The sequence below is a fragment of the Castanea sativa genome, chromosome 6, assembly GCF_040712315.1.
Source record: "Castanea sativa cultivar Marrone di Chiusa Pesio chromosome 6, ASM4071231v1".
Classification (NCBI taxonomy): Eukaryota; Viridiplantae; Streptophyta; class Magnoliopsida; order Fagales; family Fagaceae; genus Castanea; species Castanea sativa.
In genome coordinates this window covers 55,493,544-55,502,723 of record NC_134018.1, presented here as the reverse complement: position 1 = coordinate 55,502,723, position 9,180 = coordinate 55,493,544, and the positions used below count along the sequence as shown (strand labels likewise).

Genomic DNA, 9,180 nt, shown 5'->3' with positions numbered 1-9,180 from the left:
TTCAGACCATGTCACTCCCAATATGTCTCAAATGTCTCTTCATCAACAACCTGTGGTGGGCAATGAAACTATTACAATAGGCAATGAACAGGAACTTCCAGTCACACATTTTGGTCATGGTGAGCTTAAGACTTCTACTCATAACTTTAGGCTTAATAATATCCTTAGAGTTCCTGCTCTTGCCTCTAATCTTTTGTCTGTCCATAAGTTGTGTCTCCAAAATAATGCTTCTTGTTATTTTGATGTTTACAAGTTCTTAATTCAGGATTTGCCTTCGAGGAAGATCCTCTATAAAGGATTGAGTAAAGATGGTGTTTATCCTATTCCATCATCTTTCTCACTCTCCTTTTCCACTGCTTTCAACTCTACTTCAACTGTGTCTGCTTCTCAATTTATTAAGTCTGATGCTCTCCTACTTTGGCATTACAAGCTTGGCCATCCTAGCTCTAGGCTTTTATATTCTGCTCTTAAACCTTTCTTTCAGTTTGTTTCATTGTCTCAAATTGAAGCTTGTTGCTCTTCTTGTGAATATTGTATAAGTGCTAAGATGCACAAGTATCCTTTGAATAAATCTCCTATTGTGTCTAAATCTGTGCTTGATTTAGTTCATAGTGATGTATGGGGACCAGCTCCTTTATCTTCTATTCTTGGTTTTGCATATTATGTAATCTTTGTGGATGATTACTCTAGATTTACTTGGTTATTTTTGCTCAAGCATAAGCATGAGATTTTATCTGTGTTTAAGCACTTTAAGGCACTTGTTGAGAATCAGTTTTCCACTAAAATTAAGGTGCTTAGGACAGATAATGATTCTGAATATACCAACATTGCTTTTCAAGCCTTCTGCTCTTCCAATGGCATTTTGCATCAAACCTCTTGTCCACATTCTCCTTCACAGAATGGTGTTTCTGAGAGAAAGCATAAGCATATTGTTGAAACAGGTCTTACTCTTCTCTATAGGTCTCATTTACCTTACAATTACTGGTATTATGCTTTTACCACTGCTGTTTTTCTTATTAACAGATTACCTTCTTCTGTTTTGAACTTTAAGTCACCTTAGGAACTTCTCTATTCTAAACTACCTCCTATTCAAGCCCTTAAGGCCTTTGGTTGTGCTTGCTATCCCTATCTTAGGCCCTATAATAAAAATAAGCTTCAACCCAAGTCTCAACAATGCATTTTCCTAGGTTACCCTCCTTTATCAAAGGGCTACATCTGTCTTGACCCTACTTGCAACAGGATTTACATTGCTTGTTATGTTGTGTTCAATGAATCTTTGTTCCCTTTTGCTCAGTCCTCTTTTTCTACTAATCCTAATACTCATTTCCCTACTACTGTCTCTCTTTGGTTTCCCACTTCCTCTTCAGGTTCTTCTTCTGATTCTGTTGAGTCTTCCTCTACGTCTATTCCTCTTTCCACTTCTGATTTTGGTCATTCCTCTTCTTTGGATTTCACTTCTTCTTTGTTGCCCTCTGTGCTTCATACTTCTACTCCTATTCCTATGGTTCCACCTCCACCTCCTTCTGGTCTTACTTCTTCCCTATCCACTGTTTCTGCTCCTGCTACTTCTTCCTTCCTGTCTCATCTTCTGCGATTCCTTCTGCATCTGACCTTACTCCTATTTCTTCTTCCAATCCTATTTCTCATAATTCTCACCCTATGGTCACAAGATCTAAACATGGGATTTATAAGCCTAAAGTTTTATCTGTTCAGCATGATTATACAAAGACTGAACCTCCCTCCTATGCTATTGCTGCAAAACACTCGCAATGGGTGGCTACCATGGACTCTGAGTTTCAGTCTCTTTAGAAACAGAATACTTGGTCTTTAGTTCCCTTGCCTGCTAACAAGAATGTGGTCACTTGTAAATGGGTTTATAAATTGAAAAGGCATGCTGATGGATCTATTGCTAGGTACAAGGCTAGGTTGGTGGCTAGGGGTTACCTACAGTAATTTGGGCTTGATTATGATGAGACATTCAGCCATGTGGTTAAGCCTGCTACTGTGAGGCTTCTTTTAGATTTGTCTATAAACAATGGTTGGGAATTGAGGCAACTGGATGTCAGTATTGCCTTTCTTCATGGCATCTTAAAGGAAGAAGTTTATATGAGACAGCCTCAGGGCTATGTTGATCCTAAGTTTCCTCATCATGTTTGTCTCCTTCATAAGACTCTCTATGGTCTTAAGCAAGCCCCAAGGGCCTGGTTTGAGAGATTTACCTCCCATTTGTTTCATATTGGCTTTTTTGCTTCTAGTGCTAATGGGAATTTGTTCATCTATAGGCATGGCTGTCATTTGGTCTTTCTCTTACTTTATGTAAATGATATTATCCTTACTGGGAATGATAAAGTCTTCCCTGCTTCCATTATTCAGCTCTTAAGTTCTGCCTTTGATCTTAAAGATCTTGGTCTCCTCCATTATTTTCTTAGACTGCAAATTGAATATACTGATTCAGGTCTTTTTGTGCATCAGACAAAGTATGCCACTGATTTGCTATCCAAGTTTGCTATGTTAGATTGTAAGCCTTGCAAGACCCCTTGCTCTCCTAATCATCATCTTATGCCTCATGACAGTCCCTCCTTATCTAATGCTACTTCTTATAAAAGCCTTGTAGGTGCCCTTCAATACCTTACTTTTACAAGACCTGACTTGTCTTTTGCTGTCCAGCAAGCTTGTCAATTTATGAGTGAACCTACTGAGAATCATTTGCAAGCTTCTAAGCGTATCTAGGGATGGCAATTTAGATCCGACCCGCGGATACCTGGCCCAGCCCAACCCTAATGGGCCGGATTTTACCCGGCCCGATAAAGAATAGGGTCGGGTATGGGTTTTTTTTTTTTAAAAATCCGAAGCAGGTCCGGGTTTTATCAAAAAATTCGAAACCCGACCCGAAACCCGGCACAGTTATATATATAGTTATAACCCTAAAATTTTTGCCTCACCACTCACTCACAATCTCTTCAGCCGCCTCACACTCACAATCTCTTCAGCTCACCACTTTACTCCCTCACTCACCTCATCGTTGCCGTAGCTCACCACCGGTCCGTCTCGCCGCCGTCCCAAGCTCACTCACTCACAAGCTCGCCCACTCACTCACAAGCTCGCCCACTCACTCACAATCTCACTCACTCTCAATCTCACCACCGACCCAACTGCCTAACCTCTCACAATCACCATAGCTCTCACCGTCGGTCCCTCTTGCCGCCGTCCTAAGCTCTCGCCACCGGTCTCTGTCTGTTCTGTTCTCTACTTCTCTTCAATTTTTTTTTTTTGATATTGATATACTCAGCCTGTTCTGTTTTGTAGGTAAATCAAACATCTTTGTGTATATATATAAATGATAAAAGAAGAGTTGAATATGGTTGTGGTTGTGGTTGTAGTGGATTTTTTTTTTTTTTTTTGTGGTTGTTTTGAGTGGTGGGTGTGATTTGTGTTTTTTTTCAAGTTTGTTCCTTTTTGGATTAGCTGGTTTAGCTTAGGAGCTAGAAAGCTCAGTGAAAGAAATAGAAGATGTACATTTTGAAGCTCAAGGTTTTCCTATTTTGTTTACTTCAGAGTTTCAGTAAATGGATCTGCTTTGTATAATTGTATGTGAGGTTCACAGTTTTGAAATTTGGATTTCGTTGTTCTTGTTACAGTCTCAAGCCAAAGTATCTGAGAGGGGTTTTGTGAGTCTCTTTGCATTTCAATTCAAATTTTTTTTTTTCATTTGGGCCATGATTTGGGCCGCGGATTAAGCCCAAATCTAGCTGGGCTAAACGGGGCCTGCGGGACTCGTGGTGCCCAACAGGGTAGGTCTGGGCCCCAAATAAAAAACCCGTTTAATAAATGGGCCGGGTCCGGGTATGGGCTAGCGAGGCAGATCCGAGTATGAAAAAACCCGGCCCGAACCCAACCCGTTGCCATTCCTAAGCGTATCCTCAGATTTCTTAAGGGTACCTTGCACTATAGCTTAGCTTTTAATCCTGGTTTTCCTTCCTTGTCTGCCTTTGTGATGTTGACTGGGCAAGTGATCCAATTGATTGTAGATCAATTTCTAGTATTGTGGTTTTCTTTGGCAATTGTCCTATTACCTAGTCAGCTAAGAAATAATCAACAGTTTCCAGATCCTCCACTAAAGCTGAATATAGAGCATTGGCTTCTACATCTGCTGAGTTGTTTTGGCTTAGGATGCTTCATTGTGATTGGGCATTTTTCTTTCCACTCCTCCTTTGTTGTGGTGTGATAATGTGAGTGCTTTGGCTATTGCATCTAATTCTGTCTTCCATGCTCATACCAAGCATATCGAGGTGGACTATCATTTTGTGCGTGAGAAGGTTCTCAGATAAGATCTTCTGGTGAAATACATTTCCTCTAATGATCAACTAGCTAATATTTTCACTAAAGGGCTGCCTTTCTCTCGATTTCACTAGTTGACTTCCAAACTCTTGCGGAAATTCCCGTTTCGTTTGAGGGGGGATGAAAGCAGTAGCAACAACAGTTGTGTAATTGAAGAGCTTGAAGATGATTCAAGTCTTGTACCAACAGTCAAGAAACAAGGCAAGTCACCAGACGGTGTCGTTTCGATTTAGCCATAAGCAACACAATGTCGTTTAGCCTTATTTATTTTAAGTGTTGGCACGTGTGTGCGTGTGAGGTAGTTAGAATAGAATAGTCTTGTAGAAGATTTTCTCTCTCTTTCTGTGTTTAGTTTCTCTCTTTCTGTGTTTAGTTACAATCTGTGGCGTGTGTATTTTAGAGCTTCTCTGCATTTCTTCGCAATATTTCTACCGGCTAGCACGTGCCTTGCACGTGCAGCCAATACTGGTCTTCTTAAAAAATTTAAGTTTTTAAGTTTTCCATTTAATATGTGTGTGTGTGCCCCTTTTTTTTAAATAATCATATCAAGACAGATTGAGATTTGAGATGAAGAAAGTTTCTTATTGGTCAAACTTAAAATTCCTTTTGACAAACGACTTTGACAAATGCCAACATATCCACGTACATAATTTCCTGACACGCAGCAAACCTCGATTCTCACCTGGTCCAAGTTTCTACTGGATGAAGCTCAAATGCTCAATCAGCAGCAGTAGAGGAATTGAAACACACGCTACAGCAGGAAAGGTTCTGTAATAGTAAAAGGTTTTTCCTTTTCTTTTTCCTTTTATCCCCAGCATTTATAAGATTAAGTTCCAAAATATTAAAGAACTGTCATCTTTACAATTATCGTGAAAACATACTAGACTGTTTATACATAACATATATGTAAAAACCCATATACACCAATACATAGAAGATACATTAGCAAGCAAGGTCACTTACAGCAAGTAAGGTCAAGGATGCGTAACAGCACGCGAAGTGTGCACGAGATACACGCACATGCTCATGCTATAAAAGATGGATCTGAACAGCGCTTGGTTGAGAAGCTTGTTTTCTATACATCCTCACTACCACTTTGGTTGACAGGCTTCAAAATGTTGAATTTGCAAAGAGGGCAGGTGGCATTGATGTGTAACCATTTGTCGATACAAATGCAGTGGAAATGATGATTGCAAGGGAGTTCACGCAGTTCAGTTCCGTCGTCATAGGAAGAAAGGCAAATGCAACATTCCTAATATGAACCAAAGGCCAAAAAAAAAAGTGTCAAAAGTGAAATTTCAAGATAGAATTATCCTATTCACCAAGTCACTTTAGGTTCCATCAAGAGATGGGTTCCAGACTCTTTCAGAGATGAGATTTAAAAAAGACCATATCTCCAAATACTTTCAGAACAGTCCTAACTCCTAATTAACAAAATGATTTTTAAAATAGTATTATTCAGAAAAAATGGCCATAAGTCCAACCCTTTTTGACAGTTGTGAAGCTATTTTCAAGGATGTCATACAAGACATATTCCAAATATTAGACATATATAAACCACAAAGTGTAACTTACAGCATCCTCTTGGGACAGAACACGTTCAATGGGAGTATCTGTGTCGCACTCAATCATCATTCCTCCAAAAGATTCTTGAATCTCACCATTAACTTTCTCAAAATCAATTATGCTTCGGAATTTATACTTTGGGAATTGATCAATTTCCTCCTCTGTTGCTCCTTCCTGTTCACATATAAAAGATGAAATGAAGTCAAATGTGAAATACCCAATGCCTAGTGCGGATGGAAGAATACATATTCATGCATAAATTTGTAAGTGCCCAAGCAAAATTAAAACATAGATCCCTTATGGTCAAACTTTGTAATTAGAACCTCATCACAATGAATCACAAGGAATGATATCCCCTGCTTCAAACAACAATGTTCACTAACTGTGTCCCATCCATCATGCCTTTCCAGGGCATCCTTCAAACTTTAATTCAGAATAATCCTTTCAATTTGACATAATTCTTTGTTTAAAGATCCCAATGCATTGGAACGCAGCAAGTAGAGTGAAGCTTGCAATAAAATCTAAATAAATATTCCAAAAACTGACTCCAAAAAGAAAATCATAAGGGAGAATTAAGTTTAGTTTGCAACTTATGAAACAAACGCAGATAACCACTAGGATTTTGAATTAGTTGGAATGCTTTCTTCAGAATGATCAGACAAAAGCACACATAACAAAAAAAGAAACCCACCAAATACATAGTACACTTTCTATTGTGAATGTTCCTCATACTCAGAGGAAGTTAGGAAAAGCTCCACCTATATGAAAATTTTCTATCATGAAACAAGAACATGAGGAAAATTTTCTAACAATCATCAAATCATACAAGTATACTAACAAGGGTTTGTGAACATGTGGATTCGCCATTCAATTCTATTAAAAGTTCTACCATTTCACAACCAGAATAGCAATTAGAATTTTACAAACACCAAAAGGTTACAAGTTGGATTGAATAATTAGACTAAATTAAGTGAATATAACAGAAGCATTCATCGTTTTCTACCTGATCCGTCACAACATACAAGATTGTGATTATGCATGGTAGACAGCAGCAAACAGCAATTCCAACAAGACATGCAACGGCGACGCATATCAAAACAAAGACAACATCGAAAGCAAGAAATGTAATACAAAGCCTGCAAAATAGACCCATCCATAAGCAATGAAAAAATAGAAAAGGAAAGCTAAGCAGATAAATGCTCAAAGAAGCTGCTGAATCCAAGAAAATTTATTTAAACGCACCAGTAAAGCTGAGGTGAATCACGTGTCAAACTTTGACCTCCAGCGGTTACCCAATAGAATCCAACAATCCACCAGATAAATGAAAACATCGTATTTGCTGACTCAAGATGCTTAACAACACTGCCAAAGCATTCAGTTTCATCCACATACATTTATTAGATATAAGCAAACAAAGTTTATTTACTAATGTGAAGCATAATGACATTTTCAACAATATGCTCAGAGAATGTATTCCACTTCAACTTTGCATTTGGGATGGCAGGGGAGGGAGGAAGATGTTTCAAATTTTAGAAATGGATAGTGCAGAAACCAAATCCTGATTACTGAAAGTCTAAATTAATTACTCAAAACTGTCACACAAATTTATAAAGTGAACAGTACACTCTCATCCCAACCCCTTTGTCTCTCCAGGTCTCACCTCCTTTCCTTATAGCCCTTGAAACTATCAAGTAGATAAGATACGGCATTGTTTAGTTTATAACAGCATTCAATTTTTCGTAACTGTACTCGGCTCTGCTCAAACCTTTTATACTTTAACTGCCATCCTGTAAATAAGATCACCAAATTGGCCCAAATACTATTCCTTTATACATTATTATTATTTAATATAGTAAAACTCACAATTTAATTCATTCCTGTGCATAGTAGCCACCATGACATGAGTAACAGAAAATTGCAAAGGAACGGCATTTCTACCCACTTCATATAACACAGCACCCAAATCCCATAAACCATTTCTATCTACTTCTTCCCCAAACAACATCAAATTTTCTCAACGCAAAATGAAGTTTTCACCAAGCCCCACGTTAAACAAAAGATATATCGAAGCAAATAACAACAAAAACAACGTTGTCAAAAAGTCTAACCTGGTTTCTTCCTCAGCCTGTCGATTCTCAATCCCATAATCTTCACCATCAGTCCCAGACCCAGAAGTCGAACTCGAATTCAAACTCAAATCCGCACCACTTTCCCAAACCTCACTTCCTTCCAACCCCATCAAACGCGCCTCGCGTCGTTTCTTACACTCAACGATCACACACCCCATATGAAACAAACATTGCACCACGTACCCAACAACCCACACCCTCAACGGCACAGTCGGCCTCTCCTCCACGCTCAGCCCCAACACCACCAACCCGACCCCAATAAACGCAAAGTTCCAAAGCATATCCAGAACCAGAACCGGCTTCGAGTACGCCCAGTCGCTCTGCCTCTCCTCCAACTGCTCCGCCGCGTTCTCCCTCACCCGAACCGACGGCTCCCGGAGCATCATGCGCCGCCCGCTCGCGCGCCGGAGGAGCCGAGCGGCGCCGCGCAGAGGCGGCGGCGTGCGCCGTATGAACCGGCGGCTCCGGATTAGGCTGTCGGTTAGGGAGTGGCCGAGGAGCGGTGACGCGTCCAGGGCTGCCTCGGACAAAGAAGAACGAGGCGGTTGTGTGTTCGAGTCTTGCATTTTGACGAGGATTTTAATTTTTTAATTTTTTGTTTCGGTCAAATTGAGGTTTGAAATTGTTGGAATCTTGTTCTGATTTGGGGGTTGAGATTTTGATGAGAGTGGAATTTGAAACGATATGTGGGATTGGTGGGTTTGTTTTGTTTTTGTTTCTGTACTGAGAATTCTGTGTTGTTTTTGGAAGGGTTTGAAATCAAATTTTTTTGAAATTGAACACAAGTAATAAACTCGATAGTACCAAGAAAACAAGGTTTAAAGATAAAAACAAAAACAAAAAAACAAAAAACAAATGATAAACTAAAAGCTCCAATTAATGTTCACGGTGGATTGGACAGAGTGGATATTCTGACCCGTGAGTGTAGGGAGATATTAGTGCACAAAATGTGTGTTATTTAGCCAATTACCATTTGCTATTGGCCACAGTTTTGTCATAATAAAAATATCCAATGACTTTTGCATTTATAACCTTTCCATTTTTTTTTTTTTTTATCTTGTCCGTTTGGTTGGGTGAAATTCCACTTGTGTAAGGTGTGTTCATCCCAAAAGAGAAATACAACTTTTTTTTAACCAAATATATATAT

General features: G+C 39.2%; 1 protein-coding gene across 1 annotated transcript; it reads right to left on the bottom strand.

The window, feature by feature from the left end:
• Positions 1-5,106: 5,106 nt before the first annotated feature.
• LOC142641570 (E3 ubiquitin-protein ligase At1g63170) lies at positions 5,107-8,816 on the bottom strand. The gene is made up of 5 exons (XM_075816015.1): positions 8,013-8,816; positions 7,147-7,266; positions 6,908-7,040; positions 5,914-6,078; positions 5,107-5,590 (listed from the first exon to the last, which is right to left on the bottom strand). Exons 1-5 carry the CDS (start codon positions 8,597-8,599, stop codon positions 5,414-5,416), a joined length of 1,182 nt encoding a protein of 393 aa, XP_075672130.1. The 5' UTR covers positions 8,600-8,816; the 3' UTR covers positions 5,107-5,413.
• Between the last annotated feature and the right edge of the window lie 364 nt (positions 8,817-9,180).

Bases quoted from the DNA above. Each gene is read 5' to 3' on its own strand.
- LOC142641570 (XM_075816015.1), bottom strand. From the start codon at position 8,599: ATGCAAGACTCGAACACACAACCGCCTCGTTCTTCTTTGTCCGAGGCA. The intron at 7,041-7,146 runs GTGCGTTTAAAT...TCTATTTTGCAG, and splicing joins GATTCACCTCAGCTTTACTG to GCTTTGTATTACATTTCTTG. The intron at 5,591-5,913 runs GTAAGTTACACT...GGTTCATATTAG, and splicing joins TTCTGTCCCAAGAGGATGCT to GAATGTTGCATTTGCCTTTC.